Source organism: Barbus barbus (assembly GCF_936440315.1).
Source record: "Barbus barbus genome assembly, chromosome: 3".
NCBI lineage: Eukaryota > Metazoa > Chordata > Actinopteri > Cypriniformes > Cyprinidae > Barbus > Barbus barbus.
Window position 1 is genome coordinate 17,111,741 of NC_136731.1, and position 24,063 is coordinate 17,135,803.

General features: G+C 36.0%; 1 protein-coding gene across 1 annotated transcript in view; it reads right to left on the reverse strand.

Moving 5' to 3' along the window:
* LOC306845604 (glutamate receptor ionotropic, NMDA 2C-like) overlaps positions 1-24,063 on the reverse strand; it is a 62,497-nt gene that overhangs the window by 23,587 nt on the left and 14,847 nt on the right. Inside the window, exons 2-4 of the mRNA XM_079378502.1 lie at positions 20,230-20,671; positions 8,985-9,583; positions 2,047-2,161 (exon numbers count right to left, since the gene is read on the reverse strand). Coding sequence (XP_079234628.1) covers positions 2,047-2,161; positions 8,985-9,583; positions 20,230-20,655 — 1,140 coding nt within the window. The 5' untranslated portion in view covers positions 20,656-20,671. The remainder of the gene's footprint in view (positions 1-2,046; positions 2,162-8,984; positions 9,584-20,229; positions 20,672-24,063) is intronic.

Consider the following 24,063-nt stretch of genomic DNA (forward strand, 5'->3'; position numbering starts at 1 on the left):
TTTTACGATACTTAATTATGGATTATTATCTTGCTTGAAGCTTGAAAGCATCAGTTTCCAGTAGAAATTAGCAAATGGCACAGTCTTAAAAAAAAAAAATCCCTTTTGCATTCCACAAAAAAAAAGCTCTTTAGTTTGGAGACCAATTCTCCAAATTTTTCCTCAATAAACTCATAATTTGCTGCTTATTAATAGTAAGGTTTAGGTATGGGGTGGATTAAGGGATATAAAATATGGTCATGCCGAATAGAACATACATATGTGCTTTATAAGTAAGAATAAAAAGCCAATACGCTAGTAATATGCATGCTAATAAGCAACATGTTACAAGTAAGAATCGGTCCTTAAAATAAAGTGTTACCACAAAGTCAAATGGGTTTGGAATGACATGAAGTTGAGTAAATAATGACAATTTTTGGGGGTGAACTGTCCAAAACAGCAGTAAGATTAAATGGAGAGCAATATTCTTCAACAAATTCTTGTAATATCTCTACTGTCTACAATTTTAGCCCTAGTGAGGAACGTCTGTATGGAAGCTTGTGTCTGCCACTAAATAAAAAATAAATAAGATAACTGCGACTTTTTATATCACTATTCTGATTTTTTTTCTCGCAATTGCAAGTTTACATCTTGCATTTCCGACTTTTTTTTTCTCCGAGTTGCAAAATTAGAACTCGCAACTGTGACTTTTTTCTCGCAATTGCAAGTTTCTATCTCACAATACTGAGAATTGAATCAGAATTGTCAGATATGAACTAGGAACTGTGAGAAAAAAAGTCTTAAAAAGATATTTACTTGCAATTCTGACTTTATAACTTGAAACTGTGAGCTTATATAATACAATTCAGAGAAAAAAAATCAGAATTGTGAGATTAAAAGTTGCAATTACCTTTTTTATTTTTTAATAAGCGGCAGAAATTGGCTTCCATAATGCTGAGACTTTATATAAAGTTGATATTTAATCTAAGTCCACTAAGTCTCCTGAGTTATGAAAGAGCAGGTTTTCCAATTTTCCACAGGGAGGATGTTATTTATTGGTCCATGTATGCCAATTAAACTGAAAAAAAGCATATATTTTTGGTTGTTTTGAAAAACGCTCTTGCTAGCTCTGTATCAACATCTTATCAGTGTAAAAAGTGACAGAATCCCCTTGTCATGAGATTCCACCTTAAATAGCAGAAAGCATCTGATTACAGCAGTCTGCGTGTGTTCAGCACAAAGTGATGACTGTGTCGAGTCTGACACCAAACCAGAATCTCAGGCCGACATCTCATTTGGAGCTTTGTTCCATTTTTTATGGCTTTCTCTCTCTGTGGTGATCCAGACCACCACATTGCATCACTCTCAGTTTCTGATATAACTTCACTCCACCTGGAGGGGAAAAAGTGTGGCCTCTGCCAGGAAGCTTCGGGCAAGATTCCACACCCAATATGAACCGAGTCCAACCTGAAGAAAATATCAATAGCGAGTAATTGCTTAAAGATTGCTGGACGCAGTTTTTTGAGGCCCTGAACCAAAACAAACAGTCTTTTTGGGCACCTTTCCCACTGGCCTGTAAACAGTGTTGGGGTTGCATGAAAGTACTCACTGAAATGTTATTTGTGCACATTTCCATGAATGAATTGAATTCAGTTTGTATCTCCTGCTATTGCTGATGTGTGAAGATGGACAGAGCCGCGTAGATGTGCAATCATTCATGGTGACCACTATAAAAACGCAGTGCATCTGAGAATGATTTGCACATAAAAGCAGACAGTGCACAGACGATGTCATCTAACTCTGGTAAAAACATAAATGTTTAATAGGACGTTTCCAATTTCCATTCTCTGAACGTAAAAAAGTGAAGGTTGATGCGTTTCAAAGTAATAACGCTAAGGTGTATGTGCTATTTATCTATGGCATTTTGACTGACAACTAGCCTGAAGGCTATGAAACCTGCAGAGGTGTATTAAAATTGATGATGCCATTGGAGATGCAACCTTTTGAATCGAATATGGCAGAAGAAAATGAAATGTTTTATAGTTTTACAGGTTAAAACATTCATACCTTATCCCACTGTCTCCCGCGGTCCAGAGTGATTATGATCATGGAAGGGTTGACCAGATATCCATCACTGTTGAAGGAAAAGTCAGTGTTCTCCCAGGACACATTCAGCATATGCCTGTGAAAACAGTCAGACAGGTGTTTTCTCAACAATGTTCGGCAATCTTCATATTTAATTAACATCACTTCATATCAATTATGACTCAAGATATGAGTATAAAAAGAATGAAAGCATGATATGTCAGGTTTTGTTCATACTGTACTTATTGTTGGTGGTCATTAAGCAGCACACTAAAACAACCGCATAACAACATACTAGAAACAACACAAAACAAACATCCTAGAAAATGAATAGCAGCACAGTTAAACCACACAGAACACCCTAGCAATATGAGTGTTCATATTTATCATCTGCGATAATATCGTAACTGTTGTTTTAATGAAATGCAAGCTGACAATAACAATTATGTCACTCACTTTGCAAAACAACGAACAAAAACACGTCTTGAGTCCAAAAGCATTCACTGCATGATTAAGCCTATTTGGATGCAGTTAAAATGCCCCTATAATTCAAGTTACGAAAGCAACAGATATCCCTGTATGGGTTTTGTTTTTTTATAAGATATGATATAGTTAAAGTAATAGCAAGCAAGAGTGCTGTTTTCTTCAATTTTAGCGTGTGTGCGTGAACGCGAATGTGATATTAACTTTATACAACAGTTCAAAAAACATTTTAATAATAACAAGTTAATATTGAGTGAGTTACATTTTAGACACACTATTGTCAGTTTTTTTTTCCTTTCCTGTTTCACCAATGAAAATAGTTTCAAACAAAGCTGGAGCACGACATTTGTGCATCTCAGACATAATAACACACTAAAAAGTGCCCAAAATGTCCAAGACCCAACATAGCAACACAGTAAAAAAAAAAAAAACTCCGGAACATCCTAGCAACCACACAGTAATGTACTTAAACCAACTAGGGGCCGGTTGCATCAACCACTAGTTATAAAAAGTTATCTGTTTTTTTTTTTAAGGCTGGTCATAACTTTTTAAAGGGAGAATGGTGTTATTTGAGTGCAAAAAGTAAGTCTGATTACCTCTTTGCAAACTACTAGTTGATCGAATTAGTTCTTAAGACGCCGTTTTAACATAGTGGCTATGTTAATGCAACTGGCCCCAGAACACCCTAGCAACATAGCTCAGTCTATTCAGACTCTGTTTTGTGATGTATCTGTCTCACAGTGTTCCTGCTCTCATATAGTTTTTCACAGAATTTTTTGGTTTGTTTTTTGTCTCTCTGGGTTTCACAACATCCTGATAATTATTGTTGGGCTTTAAAAAAACCCCCCAAAAAACAGCAAACCTGTTCTGCTGAAATAAATTCCCATAGCTACGGAAAATGCCAAAATCATGCCAACACTTCCACTTCAGCCTCCCAGAGGACCCTCCACTGGAACCATCTACATCAAGCTGCTTCCAAACGCAGAGACAGACCTCAGCGTGGAGCAGAACCTGTGTCAGCAGAAACCATCACATAACCCACCATCAAAATTAAAGTGCACCTCTCACTAGCACTATCACTACAATCACTGCAGAACAGGTTATGTGCCAAACTGTGATGTTTAGGTTGGGGGTTTGAAAAATCCTTATATAACTTGTTGATTTTTCTAAATCTAGGGGTGGACTCTTAATTTGGGCTAGTAAGCAAAAAACCTAGGCAAATGGCTAAAATCCATTTCTAAAGATTGTGATAATTCTCCAGCTCATTTCTTGTTCCTCTGTTTGTTCTCCAGACATATTTTGTGGTTTGTATTATGTTTTCTCTGTCTCAGTGGAGTTTGGATAGACGATTTTAGCTTTGAACCTTTTGTCTTTTATATTTGGTCATAAACTGTGAACGGAACATCGTCTGAATTCTTCCCATTAGAGACATCAAAAGTGCAATTTCTCTTCATAATGCAAACCAAAAACCTCATACCATTTTTACACATAGGCACTAGCATTATTATACTAATTGATCAGCTCAAGTTTACCAGCGCCTCAGATCAAGTGGAATACATAATCAGAACAAACTCAATTAGCGCAGTGAACGTCTGATACACTTTTGATACTGAAGATTGCATCATGCCTCATGTTATTGAAAACATTTGCTCTTATGCTCAAAGCATTAATAAATCAGATATTTGCAGCCACATGATTCAACATGCAGCATAATTCGGCCTCGCTGTGGGTGGGATATTGGACAGCCTCATCTATACACCTCACACACACACACACACACACACACACACGATATACAGCGTCCCAGCGGAGGTGATGAAAGCCCCCTGAGTATTATGGGCATGCTTGAGTGTCATCTGTGTGAAAAACCAGCATAATCTGATAATCTGCTGTAATCTCATTAACAGGTAAAATGACTTAATCGCAAGAGCATTAAAATCAGACTTAATTAAAAACGGCCCATCAATAACGAGGGTGACTCTTCTGGATCGAGATCATTTCAGTAGCATTTTATCTTTATGCCTCAAAACTGAATGAGTAACGAGAAAATAAAACCCATCAAAAGCAAGATTATATTGTCAAAAAGTCATGCTACTAGGGGAATGTTAATGTGTTCAGCTCTGTTCCAAAACCTAGTGAGCTGCCTCGCTGTCTACAAAGGCAGCAGCTTTCCAAGAATTGATGCTAACCGTCATGTAGCCTCACATGTCTCAAATACTGTAGTGCTTTAAGGGAGAATCAACTCACAACAGATTTTATACTCTGCTGAAAAACCCCCCAGCTAAAATCAATTTATACTGATTGGCTGGTTTTAGCTGGTTTAAGACGGAGAGCGCTGGTTTAAGCCAGCTAAGCTGGTCTCCCATCCTGGCCAAGGTGTTCTCCTGGTTTTAAATGGTTAGACCACTAAGACCAGCTGAAGACGCCAAAACCCCTCTAAATCCAGCCTGCTAAATGACCAATGACAAGGCTGGAAGACCAGCTGAAACCAGCCAACCAGTTTAGACTGGTTTTAACTATTTGTTCAGACTTTGGCTGTATGTCATGTAGTCTTTGAGGGAGAATCGAGTCACAATTGACCCTTTGCAAAAAAAACTCACCCTCCTTAGTTACTGTTGATATGTCCAACCAGCCATGCCGCTCTGACAATACACATCATGTTCTCATGCAGTGAAAAATACATTGTGGAGCAAAGAGGAAACTGACAACACGCCAACAGACAAGACAGAGCAGGTTACTTCTGGCATGAAACAAAGACTGAGCCTTCGAATTTTGTTGTTTTTTTAAGAAATTTAAACAATAAATACCATTTTGTGGCTCTTTAATGTGTCGTGACAGATCGCTGTATTGCCTCAGTTCAAGCAGCAGCACGTGACCTGATCGCCGTTTCATATTTACTTAAAGCACGAAATAAACATGAATGAACATCATAACGAACATCAGAAGGTATTTTATTTCAACTGTGGAAAGACGTCAAAACATACAATTTTTCAAGTTTAAGTCCACCAAAGTTAATCTATTTTCCTGTCTGATTTTTGGATTCTGCGTTATGGTTGGCCAGATCGCCTGTCAATCAAGCTCCCTGCAATCTTCTGCAGTTTAAATAAAATATATTCTGTCACGACACAGAGCCACAAAACAGTATTTACTGTTTGATGAAATTTTAAAGCTGAGACAGTTTCATACCAGAAGTAGCCTGCTCTGTCTTGTCTGTCTGTGTGTTGTCAGTTTCCTCTCTCCTGCGATGTATTTTTCACTGCATGAGAACATGAGTGTATTGTGAGAGCGGCATGGCTTATCAGAGACAGCAAGAGTTGGAGGGCAGGTTTTTTGCGAAATAATTGATTTAATAGAATTTGGAATTAGCATGTTGCTAAGCTAATGTGCAAAATTTAGCATGCTGCCTCACTGCCTAGAAAGACGGCTGCTTTCTGAGACGGTATGCTAATTGTCATGATTTTTTTTTTTTATCTGGTTTAAAGTGGTCTTTCAGCCTGGCCAAGCTGTGGGTTGCCTGAGAGGCCAGTTCATCTCCCAGCCTGACCTGTTGAAAAGTGTCCAAAACCTCTCTAAAACCTGCCAACAGATCAACCTGACCAGACTGGGAGACCAGCTAACACCAGAAAACCAGCTTAGGCTTATGTTTTTTCAGCAGGGACTGGACTATTTATAATTCGCAGTATTGAATTACATACATGTTTGTTTATAATCAAAAGTTCTCTCACCTCTTCCACAATTGTGCATTTATTTTCCCACTGGCCATGTAATAAAGGCATTATGGGATTGCTTTCTCCACAAAGGGTAAATGTGAAGCTACTTTACAATTTTACAACGTAAATGACTTCATTTTGGAACCTAAATTACTACATTTATAGTGTTTTTGTCATTTATGTCACTACAAAACTTGACTTCCTAATTAGTTTTCAAGTACTGCACATGTGTATTGTTTCAATTAAACAATTTAACTGGAAAATAAAACAAAAATATTTAGAACAAATAGGATTTTTGCAGTATTTGAATGTTCATGAGAAAAGTTGTGTAAAGATTCTACGAAAATTCATTTCATGTGTTGCACAAACAAAAATGTCAGTATACAAGTTGAGAATGACATGAGAAAGTGTAAACTCTTACTTTGATAATGATATAAAAACTACTTGTGGTATTTTACAGCACTTCACACACACATTTACAGATCTCCCACATGATTTATAACCCAGTGATCTTGGGCTGCACCAAACACAGAGCACCTCTCTCTGCCTCGGCCGCTCAAACTCTGGCTCCCTTTGGATGATTAAAACATTTTCTGACAAAATAGGATTTGTTGTGTTCCCTGGCACAGATGGCACCAGATTGCTCTTTTGGGCAGCCCTGGCAAGAAAGGGCACATCACACGTTATATCTTCGCTCCGATCCCTGTTTCTAAATCCGGATGGCACAGACTGGGCAATGTGCAGCAAAGTGAGCACCTTGGTTTTTGGCCCTGCTGCAGAAAACTGCTGGCAGAAGTTCAAACTTTCCTGTCACTTTATATCCCTTCACCTTAATTTTGCTTAGGTGATCCTGTTGGGTAAAGTAAATCCAAAGGTTCTTGGGAGTTTAACCTTATTGTAGATTTCATAACGTAGCACATTTGTACATGTGGATTTCCCTAATATCCTCCATCTGTTGTCCAAAATCTCTCTCATACCATGGCTATATCCAAATTTACTTAGTGTCCCAACTATATAGTAAGCGGTATTAGGATTAGTGCATCCCAAATCAAAGTCCATTGAAATTTAATTTAATTTCTGATGGACTTTAAGTATTATTACTTAATTTGTGTAACCTATTTCTGATTTTCTTTTAGTACATTGGCCACAACCCCTTGCACTGCAGAAAAGGACTTTGTTATGCCAAAAATACCAATGAATGCAAGGACAAAGCTCCAACAGTTGTTTTTAATAGGGATGCACAATATACCTTTACCATATTAATTATATGGCGATATTAAATATTTTTTAATTTATTGGTATCCATTATTTGTTACATTTAATACCTTCAATACCACGACTGAGGTGAGACCCTTGAGCAAGGCACCGAACCCCCAAATGCTCCCTGGGCGCCGCAGCATAAATGGCTGCCCACTGCTCCGGGTGTGTGTTCACGGTGTGTGTGTGTTCACGGTGTGTGTGTGTTCACTGCTGTGTGTGTGTTCACTGCTGTGTGTGTGTTCACTGCTGTGTGTGTGTTCACTGCTGTGTGGGTGCATTTGGATGGGTTAAATGCAGAGCACAAATTCCGAGTATGGGTTACCATACTTGGCCACATGTCACTTCACTTCACTTCACTTCACTTGATAAATATCCATACCCATATCCATTCTGTTTCTTATACTGATTCTTAAATTCACACACACACACGCTCGCACACACACACACATATTAGTTCTGTCAAATGATTAATCGCGATTAATCACATCCAAAATAAAAGTTTTTGTTTACATAATATATTTGTGTGTGTACCGTGTATATTTATTATGTATATAATATACATAATAAATACTTACACATGTATGTATATATTTCAGAAAAATGTTATTTATATATTAAATTGATTTATACATAATATAAATATATACATGTAAATATTTTCAAAATATATACTGTATGTGTGTGTATGTATGTATATGTAATAAATATACACAGTATACACATATATTATGTAAACAAAAACTTTCATTTTGGATGTGATTAATCGCGATTAATCATTTGACAGCACTAATATGTGTGTGTGTGTGTGTGTGTGTGTGTGTGTGTGTGTGCACGTAACAGAATTATTATACCAAAATACAATGTTATTAAATTTATATTATTATTAAATAATAATGTGATTAATATTGAATTATTAAATGAATCACTATTTATACTTGAATAATTGTATTACATATTATTATTATTATTATTATTATTATATTCAGACAAAACAATTAATTGTAGTTTTTGTGCTTTTATTTATGATTCAAATATTATTAAGTATATGTATGTATATATGTATATGTATATATATATATATATATATACACACACAAACACACACACACACACACACACACACACACACACCCCAAATGAACATTTTGTAATAATTTAGTCTCCATCATGTTATTCCAAACCTGTATGCATTTATTTCTTCTGCAGCACAAGAAATAAAATATTTTAAATGATGTTGGTAACCAAACAAACAATGTATGGGCAAAAAAATGCACTGCAACTGATACCTGGTTTCCAAGATTCTTCTTTCATATTGAATATCTTCTTTCACATTTTACAAAACAAAGAAAGTCATGCAGGTTTGGAACAGCATTAGATTGAGTTCATGATAACAGAATTTGGGTGAACTACCACTTTAAGGGTAATATCTGCACCAGTGGCACCAAAACAATAACTGTGAGCACCCACCTGTAAAGAGTGTCATTGGTGGATGGCCGCTCCGGACTCTGACAGTCCATGTGTCCGTCAGGAATAAACCCTCTCTGCTTGCGGAAGCTCTCCACTGCTTTCACGACGATGGCTACACCATCCCTGACCCTGTTTCTCAAGCTCATCTTCCAGCGATCGGTGATAATGCTGATCAATCCAACGGGGAAGCTGTCTGGAGGAGGCGTATTGGGGTTTCCCACCGCAAGGCTGGGGATAAACCAGATATACCCCGGACCCACCAAACCCACTTCCCTGGCCATAGAGAAGAGGTACTGGGCCTCGTCGTGCGAGCAGTACACCAGCAACACCTGCGCGTCGATCTGCTGAAGTAACCGGCGGGCACGGAGGTCGTTCATGCCGTCGGCCGACATGTCAAACGTCAAGATATCCTGCAACTCCCAGAGGAAGTAAGATGTATCGATAAAGGAGCGGATGTAGTCCACATAGGTGTTGTAGCCTGGGTACATGCTGGTCACCACCACAAAACTGTCCCAGTTGTACTCCTCCATCATCTTGAACATCCCATTGATCTGCTGCTCGATGGAAGAGCCCAGCTGAAGGAAGGTAGAGCCGTCACCCTGCGAGACAGACAGCAAAGTGAGAGCTTGACGTCATTTCTCCATATTGTTTTCCATACTTTTAGCTGTTAAAACAAAAAACGTTGATATATATATATATATATATATATATATGTGTGTGTGTGTGTGTGTGTGTGTGTGTGAGTGTGTGTTTGTATTCTACAAGCATATGCACACAAAAAAACAATAATATAAAACAATTAGGTTAAATTATAATGTTAAACTATTATGTTTTATTATTATCATCATTACTTTATATATTATAATTAATAATAAAAATATATATGAACATTATCATTTATAAAATATGAAAAGTATTAACATTATATTTTATACTACTATAATGGCCAATAATTATTTTATTATGTTATATATTTATATTAAGTAAAGTAACTTATATTACTACAGCATATTAACTACTAAATATTAATATTTTACTCAATACAAAAAATATATAATATTATAAATAATCATCATCAACTGAAAAAACAACATACAGTAACTTGGTGCATTAATATAGAATCCAAATGATATTCAATCATGTGTGTTCTGTATATCGCCTGTTCAAAATAACTCTGAATACAGGTCATCCAATTAAATTATAGAGCCATAACTATTTGTTTAATAAATGTTCTTTAATGGTGCTTAATGTGTCACAAATAAAGCACACTTTGCAAATGAGGTTAAAATAAAATCTTTATATAGCGATTAAAAAGTCTTTACTTATAGCCCACAATCACATTCTTCAATATTATTCAGGTGTTTTGACTTTGCGGTTCCATATTTAATCATCCATGCATAACAGTTTTATAATTTTAAAACATAATTCCAGCTATAAAATTCCCCCAAGCTGGATTTCATCCAAATTTACCGTTCCCATGGAACCTGAGAGAATTATAAGGTAAATTACAAGCATTTGAAGAACATAAAGGCAACTAAATATTGCAGTCCAACAACCACATTTACGTCTAGTCTATAGTCAAAGATCTGACTGCCTGGACATGACATTTGGTTTATCCACAAGGAAAGGACTACAACAAACATCTCAGATAAACAGCAGATCTTAGGTGTATTTAGCGTGCATAAACAACATTTATCATTTTAGAAAGAGTTACGGGGACTGAATCTAAACTTGACCGAGTTTTTATCTAGTAGATGAAGGCCAACTGCTACCAGAAGAGGATTTCATAATCAACCGCTTCCTGAGAGAGACTTACACAGTGATGTCCTTCAGACAAAAGCATAGGGAAAGTAGGGTAAGCCTGTTCATTAGGCTGGGAACGGGAGACGTTCCCGTTTATTCCACCTGTTCACTGACCCCTTTAACTGCTCTAAAAATCACAATGCTTGAATGCTTGTCATTGAACGACCATTGCATTTAAAAAAGTTCAAGGTGTGACACCAAGAACGGTTAGAGCAATATAATGGGTTAGGTATTTATAAACTGTTCCCATTACAAAATAAATGTATCATATAAGAATCTGTGTTAAACCACTGCGTCCTTCAATTTTTTGAGTGTTCACCTTGAATACTCTTCTGAAGACTTTTAAATCCCCTTAATTAAGCTTCTAATCAGCAGTGTCTCATTTCAAAGATAAGAAGAAACCTGACAGAATGACTAAAGTGTGCCACACATCCAAAGCTGTCAGTAGATTATTATGATTGATTCTGACAGATTTTTATACAAATTGTATTTAATATGCAACTTCCAAAACTAATTATTTGTATCCTGTTTGCATTAAGTTCCCTGATTATTGTAGGTATAATACCATGACATTTGGTCAAGTGTTGTTTCATAAATTTTCATGTATCAAGAGCCAATTGTGTGAGAAAAAAAATGGAATTAAAAAATCTACAATTTTATTGGTTTATTTATTTACATTGGTGAAGAAACAATTCACTCGTAAAAGTAACTATTGAAGACTAAAACAGTGTTTTCTTGTATAATGTATTAAAATATCCTTAATAAAAAGAAGATTATAGAAAGATTATAAAAAGAAGATTATAAAAAGAAGATTGTTTTATAATCTTCTTAATTGTTCTACTTGTTGAAATTTTCATAGTTTGTTTTTATTTGGTATTTCATCTCTGTCTGTATTTCAATATTATTAATGCATTGTTTCTACATGTTCTATTTGGTCTTATTCTTGTGAAGCGCTTTGAGTTTCTACTTTTAAACGTCAACCAGTGCTATAGAAAATCAAGTTTATTATTAATAATATATTTACAGTACATTGCTATTGTAATTTGGCAAACATGCACTTTATGGAAAGTTGTCAGTGTACAGAATGCAGCACAGCTGTTTTCAAAATCATAATAAATGCAAATCAGCATATTAGAGTGATTTCTGAAGGATCATGTGACACTGAAAATTCAGCCTTGCATTACAGGAATAAATTGCATTTAAAAACATTCAAATAGAAAATTATTTTTACTTGTAATAATATTTCAAAATACTGCTGTTTTTATATATTTTTGCAGCTGATCCGAACAAGAAAAGAGTCCTAAACACTCGTGCACTTTGGTGCTGGATGCTGTAATAGGTGTACTCAGATCATTTTATGTTAAAAAACATAAATGCTAATTTACGTTTCACCAAAAGACTATTTACCAAATGTGAAAATAATGCGCCAAACACTCAAAATCGCTCTTATGTGAAACGCCTCTGAATGGAGAACAGACTGTATTGCATAATGATAATAATGCATTGCCAGTGGAGATTATGTCAAGCTTATGTCATCTTAAAAGTAATCTTTCTATCTCTCTGCTCTCCCCCATATGCAGCATAATTGGCTATGAGTGCGAGCATGCATTTTTTTTTTTTAAATACTGTCTCCTCCCCTTTATGCTAACATCAGGAGCTGTATCTAAACGCAAAGCTTTGGCAAGGATTACCACCCTCAAAGATTACAGAGAAACACTGATCAATTCACCAAGATCATGCACTGTATTAAATGTTAACCTTAAAACCTTAAATGTTATGTTATCCACATTATCTGTAAACACGCCAGTGTCTGTCTCCACAGGAAGAATACTAATTCTATATGCTATGGAGGTAACTTGTCATCATTTTGCAGCACAGACATCACGTGGATTGTTGAGACGAGGTGTGCTGTTGTGTTTCTAAGACTTTGGACTTACAATTTCCATCTGTTGGATTATGAAAGGGGCAAAAAATAGACTTGCACTGAAGGAGGTACCGAAGCCATATCTACAGACCGGAATACTAAAGAGACATTGAACAGCCACCCAAAACACATAATAATAAGCTACAGCCATGTTAGCAAGCAATGCCCTGGCAAGCACCCACAACATCCTAGAGCCACGTAGAGCATCTTTTGCATGCAACAGCACTCATATTCCTTCAGAAACTCATTCCTTCTATCATTCTTGAGATGTCAATCAGGAAAATTTGCAAACAGAAATTCCTAATGTTTTGAACATTGCTATACAATCGAAAAAGTTAAAAACAGGAGGGGAAATATGTTTATATATATTTTTTTTTCTGTGCCTTCATTTATCCTTGCTATTTTTCTTTTTATTATTTTACTTTTGTTCTAGACCCAGACGTTCGATGTAAAACTATGAAAATCCATAAAAAAATAAAGAAACTGTACTTTTTACCAAGGTGACAGCAATGTCAGTAAAGAGAGATGAAAAATTAGATATGTACAGTAATGTGAGGAAAACAAAGAAAGTAAAAAACACACAACAAAATACATTTACTGTGTAAACGAATCAATCTAGTAATTTGGTCAAATGTATTTAATTTTTGAATATTATTATTACTATTTAATTCTTATTTATAATATTATTTCTTTGTGCGTATTTAGCCTTAGCAGACAAATTATTTATTAATTTATTCATTTTGATTAGAAGAACTACTTACAGCATTTATTAATCTTATTTATTGGTAATTTCTACTAATACTTTTTAAATTAACACATATACATATATGACCCTGGACCACAAAACCAGTATGAAATTGAGATTTGCTTTCCATTGATGTATGGTTTGTTATGATACGACAATATTTGGCTGAGATACAACTATTTGAAAATCTGGAATCTGAGGGTGCAAAAAAATCTAAATATTGAGAAAATCGCCTTTAAAGTTGTCCAAATGAAGTTTGACAAAAATTTACAAAATATCTTCGTGTAACATGATCTTTATTTAATATCCTAATGATTTTTGGCATAAAAGAAAAAATGATAATTTTGACCCATACAATGTATTGTTGGTTTTTGCTACAAATAGCCGTGCTACCAGTCCAATCTCACGGCAATTCGTACATATTTTACGAGGTAGCTAATTCGTACAACCTCACTCGTACAAATTCATACGATTTTCGCTGAATGGTGTGTATTTTACGAGTTGCACAATTTGTATGAATTTGTATGAATGACCTACACCTAACCCCGCCCCTAAACCTACCTGTCACTGGGGTTTAGACAAATCGTACGAGTGAGGTCGATAGCTTGTAAAATATGTACGAATTGGTCGTGAGATAGCGTTGGTGCTACTTATGACTGGTTTTGTGGTCCAAGGTCACACACACACACACACACATACACATACACATACACATACACATATAAAAAAATCAGTGCTGGACTATCCACTAGTAGACAAACTATACTAGTTTAATTTCTAAAAATGTGCCCATGTGCAGTTAATGTTTTGTACACATACCCGCTCATTTTTCACCCTTTCTCTTCGGCTTTCCCTTGATATCTCTGCTCATTCCTCAACTATATGTGTCCAGGTCCAGTCGAACGAGAAATATAATAGCTTAGCCACTTATGTACGTTTTATCTCCAAAGGAAACTTCTCTCCGTGTGTCACTCCATGTGTGTGACAGATAGAGAGTCCACTGTGTTCAACTCACAAAGACCTATGGCTCTGCACACGGCCAGATAAAGCAAATCTCTCGCTCGGTGTCTCCGAGGAGCTTCTAGGCAAAGCAAATATCAGTGAAACCCAGTGAACCAATACAACTTATGAAGAAATCATAAAGGTATCTTGGCAAAGGAGGTGCTCATTTGCCGTTCAATTTCCTTATGCTTGAAAACCTAACGCCGTCTGCTGGATCTCCTGGTGTCTGAAAGCAGCACGAGCGCCACATTGAGCCATAATTGACTGCTGAGAGGAAACACACAATGATTTCATTCTCATCGTACACTTGACGTATGAACACTCGCTTCGTACAAGATTAGATTCTGTATGCGGCTCGCAAGAACAACGCAGCCCAAATAAATTAATTTTTGTTGACTAAATTGGATTCTAGACTTTTGGCTTTGTTTTTCAAGGTAACAGATGACCGAAATAGCCATATGACCATGTTTGGCTTTTATTAAGATTTATTAGCATTGGTTAAACCTTTGAATCTCCATTGTACAAAAGATTCTTTATAGTGAAACAAGGATTTTTTAAAATTATTTACACTAATAAAGAAAGAGCCCTGAAAGGTTCTTTGGGGAACCAAAAACAGTTCTATGGCATCACTGTGAAAACTCCCATTTGTAACCTTTATTTTTATGAGTGTTGCACAAAACTCTCAGAGCAAAGTTGGTTTCCAGACTAATATCCTTCCATGTCTTATTCCTGGAGTAGGCGTCTAATAAACAGGAAATGGATGAAGGTGAAATAACTCGTCTGACTTGCCTGGAACGATCAGTTAATCAATACCAGAGTCATTTAAAAAAAAAAAAGCCCTAGGGAAAGTGGTACATTTGCATTTATCTGTGCCTAAGCTGGCCACACTATCACAGCAGTATTTTAGATTACTATGGTTACATACGCCAGCTCATTTCTGTTAATCAGCCACTGATTAAAGGAAATGTGTCTTAAAGTCATTGTGACCTTGTCCTGCAGTTTTGAATGCTTTCAGTCTAGCCATTGGTTTTGTTTGATTAGACAGACTATTAAATATGACCCAAACTTCTGTAACAAATGAATGCAAACTACATTGCTGACTCTGATTCATCTTAAGCAGTGACTTTCAAGAAGATGCTAGCCAATCATGATGGAAATCATCTACTGTATGTACAGACGTCTAAAAGGTACAGACACACACAAAAATGTTTTGGAAAAACGTCATGAAATTACAAATTACAACTGTTTTCACTATGAGAAACCTTGATTAATATTATAATTACACTGTAAAAAAAAAAAAAAAAAACTTGAGCCAACTTAAAAGTTTAAGGCAACCAGCTTCAGCAGATTTTTCTCAACTTATTTTTTAGGAAATTTCTCAACTTTTTGTTGTACAAACTTAAAACAAGGAGTTGAGAAAACTCAAAAATCCTTAAACTTTCCTAAAAGTTTCCTTATACTTTTAAGTTTGCTCAACTTTTTTCAAATTTTTTACAGTGTAGACCAGATGCTAGAAAAGTGTAGAATACTGCAATATAATTTTAGTGTCACATAAAACAAAACAAAAATAATCATAAAAAAGTATTAATAATTTGAGAATTAAGTTAAAATTGCATGGCTAAAGTTGTACTATTATAAGATTAAAATCATATTATTTTGAGGATAAAGTTGAAAGGAAAGTAACATCAAAGGGGACATTATGCTAAACGCAACTTGTTGTACTTAAACAACAACCAAGGAGAACCAATCTCACATTTCCCTTGTCATATAAACATTATCTACTGCCAAAACAATAACACTAACCCAAGAGGAACAACAATATTTTTACACTTAGCACTTCCTCCCTAAAGAAAAAACATTTAAAAAACAATTAACATGGCTTAATGCAGTCAGACATTGGAGGATCAAACTCACTTTGTACCACGCATAGCAGATACAAGCAGATACAAAGAACAAACTGACAAGCGTAGAATGTAGAGTATATGCAGAGCTTTATGTTAAGGTTTATAGTTTTAAAAATATTGCTATTTAACTTATTCACTATTTAGCCTTTTATCAGATTATTCTCAAAACATTAGGATTGTTTGTAATTATTTATTTATTTTTAAGGTTTAACGCAGTCATAGAACACAATTCTTTTTACTTCAGGTGTAGTTTAAGCCACTGATCTGCATCAAGGCAAACTGATGGAATTTCTCTCGTGCTACTGTATATGCAGGAAAGGTGGGCAGCAGGGTGGCCATCTGGCGTAACGGTGGCATTCATCAGTCAGAACCTGAGATGCCTGTCAACAGTCCACTGGTATAGCTGTGCCAGCCTGCCAGTGACCGCCTACAACTTAAAAGAGCTATGAAATAATAGTCTGAACTCTCATTCTGACGGCACCCATTCACTGCAGAGGATCCATTGGTGAGCAAGTGATATAATGCTAAATTTTTCCCATATTTCAAACTCTTTTTTTTTTTTTTTTTTTTACCTGAACTGTTTGTTTAAACTCTCATCCTGGGATTCATATTACATGTACTAGGGTAATATTTCAAGTACATATTGTATATGCCATTTGCATTTAATTTTTTTTCAGGCCTACTTTCCTGTAGCTCAAATAGTAGAGCATGGCGCTAGTAATGCCAAAGTCATGGGTTCGATTCCCAGGGAAAGCAAGAGCTGATAAAATGTAAAAACTGTAACTTGAATGCAATGTAAGTCGCTTTGGATAAAAGCGTCTGCTAAATGCATAAAAATGTAAAATGTAAATTTCCTAGTCTATAGAAAATTCTAAATGTATTCTCCATATTTTTATATAGCATGACTTAAGATAATGAAAATATGACATTGTCATAATGACTGTGACAGTCTACAAGACTAATGTCAATAAACACATCACAGACAAAATCAACATCTTACAAAACAATGTGGTACAAATATTATTAGAATTTTGCTTTTGATTCTTCCTCTCAGAAACCATATCCCTTCATCTCAATAAGCTCTCTAAACACAATATTGCTGTTCTCTAACAAACAAAGATGAGAACAACTCTATACTCCTCTCTCCATTTCCTCTGTTGTTTAAGCACCTCAAATGGCAATAAAAGACTCTTTAAATTATGTTTCCAGGTTCAATTTGCAGCTTCAATATGAATGATTACTATAAAGTAAACACAAACCATTCTGTAATCCTTAGAACGTGACACTGCTGCTAAGATCTACTAAAATCTTAGTACTCTATCTATCTATCTATCTATCTATCTATCTATCTATCTATCTATCTATCTATCTATCTATCTATCTATCTGTCGATCATAAAGAACATATGTAACATGTAAAACATTTTTAATCTGGTTAAAAATGCAATAACAGATTTATCGAAATTTGAACATGCAATATTCTTCCACTGGCCGTTCTGCAGCCTCTTAGCCATAAAGATTTTCATAGCCATGCAGATATATGGATTTATCATTAGAAAAAGAAGTATTCTGCTCTAGTGCAGTGTTTTGAATATAAATACAGTCAGATGCTGAAATACTGCTACAGAACTACAAAGCAACCGTTTCAGCTTTCTAAACGTCCGCAGTCCATTTTATAGCTTCATATTGCGCCCTAAATAAACATTATATTTCTATATTTATTTTTGGAACTGGGCTGCATGTCATTGTTCATGGTGATTTGCATAGAAGGAATAAAACAGACAGGGATCATCTATTGTCCCGCGCAGCTCCATTTGGAACGGAAGCAAAGGTCAGCTGATCTTCGTTTCACTTCAGTGGCTGAACAACACAGTGGCACACATCTAGAGAAAGACTGGCCTTCGTTAAAACTGTTCATGTACAATAGTTCTCTAATGATCTATCCATTTCCAGGCTCTTTCACAAATAACTCAGGTAATACCACCTATTTTAGACTTTCTGCTAGAAAATTACTTTAAGGATACAATGCAGTAAAGTTGAATAAATTTTCTATTATGGTCTGCCTGCAAACCATGACACTTGTTGAATATGTCAAAATGGCAAAAGCTAACTAAAAATTGCAACAACAAAAAAAATGTCTGTCATTGTGGTATTATTATTTCATATTTATCCACCCCTAAGCATCATGTACAAAATATAAAGCAAATTAACATTAATGATGTTTACTGCACAACAAAACTTTGGAAATCCAACCAAATGGCAAACTATATTCAGGCTGGGAAAATCAATAGAGCTTGTAAATAATGATAACATGATGATTCTCCAATTAGCCACTATTTCCCCAGTGCTGTGCTGAAATACAAGGGTTTCTGGAAATGAACACTGGCCTCAATGCTGTGTCCCAAGATATTTCAGGATTGAGAGACTGCTGCTTATGCCTAATTTGACTTTTTCATTACTTTTCATCAGGGACTCATACTGCTCAGTCATACGAGTATTGTATTAACAAAGCCCCACTTAAATAGCTTTTTATGGAATAGGAAAATTCATAATGGCCAATTAAATCAACCAGCTACACAATTAATACTGCTTTCACACAAGAGCTTTTGGTGTGGATCCAAATCTGTTTGACATTAAGAGATTGGTTTGTTTGGCTGGCATGAAAGTGTTTTTATCAGGTGTGCAACAATGTTTCAATTACATAGTAAAAACCACTAGTGTTCACAGTAGTGCATAACTGATTAAAAAATGTATTACATAGTTATTACATAACTTTTACACAATCCAACCCATGACCTTAGCGTTATGAGCACCATGCACCTCTGTTTGACCAACAGGAATACTACCCGTTGATGACACAAACATACAGCCGTTTCAGACCCAAAAGTGTATTTGTGAATTTTACAAATGGTTTTTGGTTACTTACTCTAAGGTGTTAATTTTAAGAGCGCGTGCTTTCCATGTGAATTTAACGCCATGCTATTATGTTTGAACTTCCAGAAAAGTACATTTATGCTGTTTCTGAACTTTTTTTAGCAACTTACATTGTAATCATGATGTTAGTTATATAAGAGCAAGCATTACTTGGGAATTGAACCCATAACCTTGTCGTTTTCAGAGCCATGCTGTTCAGTTTGAGCTGTAGGAATGGCTGCTACTGGCACAAAGGTAGCACAGTTTCGGAAACAGAACTACATGAAAGTTTGCATTTCACAAACATTACATTTTATTTATGCATTTTAGAAGTTCATGTTTTCCATGGGAATCGAACCCATGACATTGATGCTAGCACTATAACTATGCTCTTCTGTTTTGAGCTGTAGGAATGCAAAAAGTAACGAAATGTGAAAGAATGAAATGTCAAATAACTCAAAAGTCCTTTTGTAAGAACTTTAATTAAGACATAATATTGTTCATTCTCTACATTCTAAGGTCAAATGATTTAACCATTAAACTGTATATCAGACCATTGTCCCTAGTTTCCTACAAAGCTTTGCTAGTTTCATGTTTCTTGTTGTACTCTGTACTCTATTTCTTCTCAAATAATATTATTTCATCTCAAATCAATATTTTATGGGCATTTATTTATTTACTTGGAAGGTAACCATGAAATTAGCCAGATAATGTACAGTCAGGCAAAAATAACCGCCTTCAGGGTTATTCAGGAAGTCTGCATTTCACACCAGGGTCTGGATGACCCTGTCAGGGTTTATTTATGCTGCTGAGTGTACATTATACCTTACGAATCTTTGATGCGAACCGTGAAAGAACTCGGAGGGAATCTTATCTCAGCATGAACACCCAGAAATCAGAGTTTAATTATCCAGGTCAAGCAACTTTAGAAACTGGCACGGTGCTGGGCTCTGACCTTGTGAGGCAGGACGACGGCAGATCCCCCGCTGATGCCCACTATGGGCACGGCCGTCTGCGTTGAGATGAAGTCTAGGATCTGCGCCACGGCCTCAGACCCAATGTTATCTTCAAAGACCACCCCGTGCACCCTGTTAGCAGCCAACGTGTCGCAGATGCGCATCAGTAGGGTGCGCGGGTTGGTGTTGTTCACCAGCACAGTGATGGGGTTCACCTCCAGCGGCAGGTCCAGGAAGTTCTCCCGGCTCAGTCGCCCCTTGATCTCCACCTGGTAAGCGGAGCCGCTGAACACCACCGCCACGTTCACGGTGGGCTCAACCATCCCGAACGGGCGGCACTGGCAAGGGGGGGCGCAGAGGACAGACAGCAGCAGCAGCAACGGCAGCCACAGTGTGTCGCTGAGACAGCCTAGATGAACGCCCATCTCAGTCAGCTACTGCCTGGATGGAAGAAAACACAAACGGGTGTCAGTCACAGGGGATGGTGGAGTTTAAGGTTGGCAGAACCACATAAGGCTTAAAGCGTCCTCAGAAAGAAGTCAAAACAATAGTTAAAGTAGTAAACATTAACTACGCTTACATGCACTCAAATAATCCTTTGGATTACAATTGGATTGTGGCTCAATCAGATTTGAAAATCTTCATGTAAACACCTCAATTGAGCCTTGATCTGATCAATAGAACAAATCGAAGCATGTAAACATACTGAATATGAATATATTTTGTGCACATTGAGCAGTGATGCATAGGTTTACCAGAGAGCTTTTGTATTAAGATACAGTATCTGTTTACATGTTTATTTATGTTTTACGAATTGGTCATTTAAACAAAAATGGGAATCAGACTCCAAAGTTTAGGGTTGATTTAAACAGAACTCAGTTAGAATCTGAATTCAGACTGGACTTTTTCGGACTGCCGAAAAAGTAAACATACCTACGAGTTTCAACAACATTTTTAACCACTGTTTCGGTTACCGCAAATGTTTTGCTGCATTAAGTCTCGTTAAAATTACAACTGAGAGATTCGACTTTTAAATTATTTTTCTGGCAACGTTTATAACACAGAATTGATTCACAGGCAAATTTGTTGTCAATCAGTACATAAATGTACCTCCATAAACTGTAACAGAATATTGAGGAATTAAAAATCAGCTATTACTGCAATTGCCTAAAGGATGTTACATTAACATTCTATTAGATATTTAAAATACAATATCATTAAAACAAATTGTGAATGATTCATTGGAACACATTATTCCAAAGACAAAAATGCTTGTCTTTTATTGTCTTTTAAACTCATTTATTAAAATGTGAAAACCTCAGAGACTGACATCCAATGGATGTTATTCATTTTTATATTTTTACGCAGTGTAATTCGAACACATGGAATTTAGCTTTTGTGCACACACAGAGAAAAAGGTGTGGTGTTGTAAAAGGATCAGTTTCATCCATGTAACAACATTGCCATAATACTTCATAATCCAGCTGTCAGACTCGTTCTGTTGTCGGTCAGCATTAATACAGCAAACCATTTACCACTGTGCTTGTACTAAATGTTAAAAGGATATTAGAGTTGCATGCACGTTTTGAGTCAGGGAGTCACCGGGTTGTCCAGCTGCTGTCCTAAGAGCCACCACTCTCAAATCAAATCCAACAGATGGTGGTCACTGTAGAAAAAAAAAATCTCCTTTTCTCAACAAATGGAGAACGTAGGGATTTATGACCCCTAACTTGTGTGCCTTTTTGGCTTTTATTTTTGCAGAGCGTCTAACATAATCCTTGAAATGAAAAGTCAATAGGCAATAGATGCTATAAACACTGGCCTTAAAGTTACGTTATTGGATTTTAAAGCTTGTTTTAAGCCGCCAATATGGATATAAAAACCTCATAAAACCGAGGTTAATTTCAGCTTTCATTTATCATCTTCCATTTATAACTCGCCCAATCTTCCTTCACACTCTGAGTCTCAGATCCAGTGATATCAAAGCAGCGATCCTTAAACAACACCCGTATCGACGCATGGGGTTATCCGTTAGACTCCGCACTGTTTTTAAAGGGATTCGGGTCTTTGAATGGCTTTAGCTGTCCGGCCGCCTGGAGGCGAGTGCTGCGGAGATACCACTTTTAACATGCTGACCAAATTTACCATGTCTCATGATCCAGACACCATGTAATCCTCTGTAATCCCCCCTAGTATGTCATGCTTCATGGGCTGATGGCAGAGATAACATTATTCCCGCACCGACCCTGTATGACATGTTCATACAAACCGTACACACTAATGTTCAAAAGATCTGTTTAATGTTTTTAAAAGAAATGTCTTATGCTCACCAAGGCTGCATTTATTTGATAAAAACTGTAACATTGTGAAATTATAACTGTTTTTCTATATTAATAGAAAAATGACGCAAAGCTGAATAAGGAATTATTCATCAGACATTGTAACAGAGGTAATTCTAAAGGCGACTTAAACCGTTAATTAAATCACAGATGTTATGACCTTGAAACTGGCCTCTTGCTATGCGTAAACCTCAAAGTGATAGTTCACCCAAAAATTAATACTCAGTCATCATTTACTCGCCCTCATGTCATTCCTGACTTTCTTTCTTCTGTGAATGCTGACAGAACTTTCAGTTTTTTGGGTGAACTATCCCTTTAAAGCTATTTTCTGCACCAAATGTGAGGGATATAAATCAAGTTCTGCTACACGAGGAATTATCGGTTCACGGCAAAGTGCAAAATGTAACAGATTGACCAAAAGGCTCATCAGTGACCTAATCAACCACATTACTTTTGTCGATATGGCCATTTCATTCAGGTATATGTCAGACAGACAAATGAACCAAATTAAAACATGGTGAATTTGATTAAAGCACATTACTGGTAAGCACGAGCTAAAGTGACTTGGAGCATTTTATACTGTGACACTGACAGATTTCAACACAGCAGTTGGCAGATTGCACATGCATGCTTACTTGGAGGAAAGAGACGCACGACACACAGCCCGCATGGCCTTGTTACACTTACACAAATATCCATCAAGTGGAACAAAAAGTAAACAGGCACAATCTCATTTTTTCCCAATAGCTCTGACATACACTGATTACACACCAATTTCAATGCACAAGCTTGTCTGACAGCTGTGAGAAATGTTCAGCAATTATTGATATAAATTGCTACTGTAACTGATGTGAATGCAGACGGTGGGGTGCATTATTCATGAGTGCATACGTACAGTGAATTGTGATGTACATGAGTTAATAGGGTTGTAGAATCAAACGTTTTTTAAACATTACATGTCTTGGCTAATGTTTATGAGAAATTAATGAGCCTCCTTCCCGCATCCGGGTTGAATCTCAAGAAACCTTTTAAGAATGTCACATTTCACAACAACCGATTAAAAAAGTGTTTATTTAAATATGTATAATAATACAGTATACTATAATATAATATAATATGTGATATTATTTTCATGTCAAATAACCACTTCCTCAATGCCATTACTGAAATGTAAAAAAGAATACATATATTATTCATCCAGTATTTATAAATGAATAAATATATAGAAAATAAGCATATAATAATAATCATGATAATAATATGTTGCTTTACCTTGTCTAAACTTATTTATAATGCTTTGAATATTGTAAAAAAAAAACGTTTATATAAAAATACAATATAACAATACTTTATAATGTTTAACCTTATTTAAAATGATTTGTATGTTAATATAAGTGATATTATTTTCATGACAAATTACTGCTCGACTTTCTCATTGACTTTACTGTTATGCAAACAATTATATATTAAATAATTGTTTATTCATTGTTTATA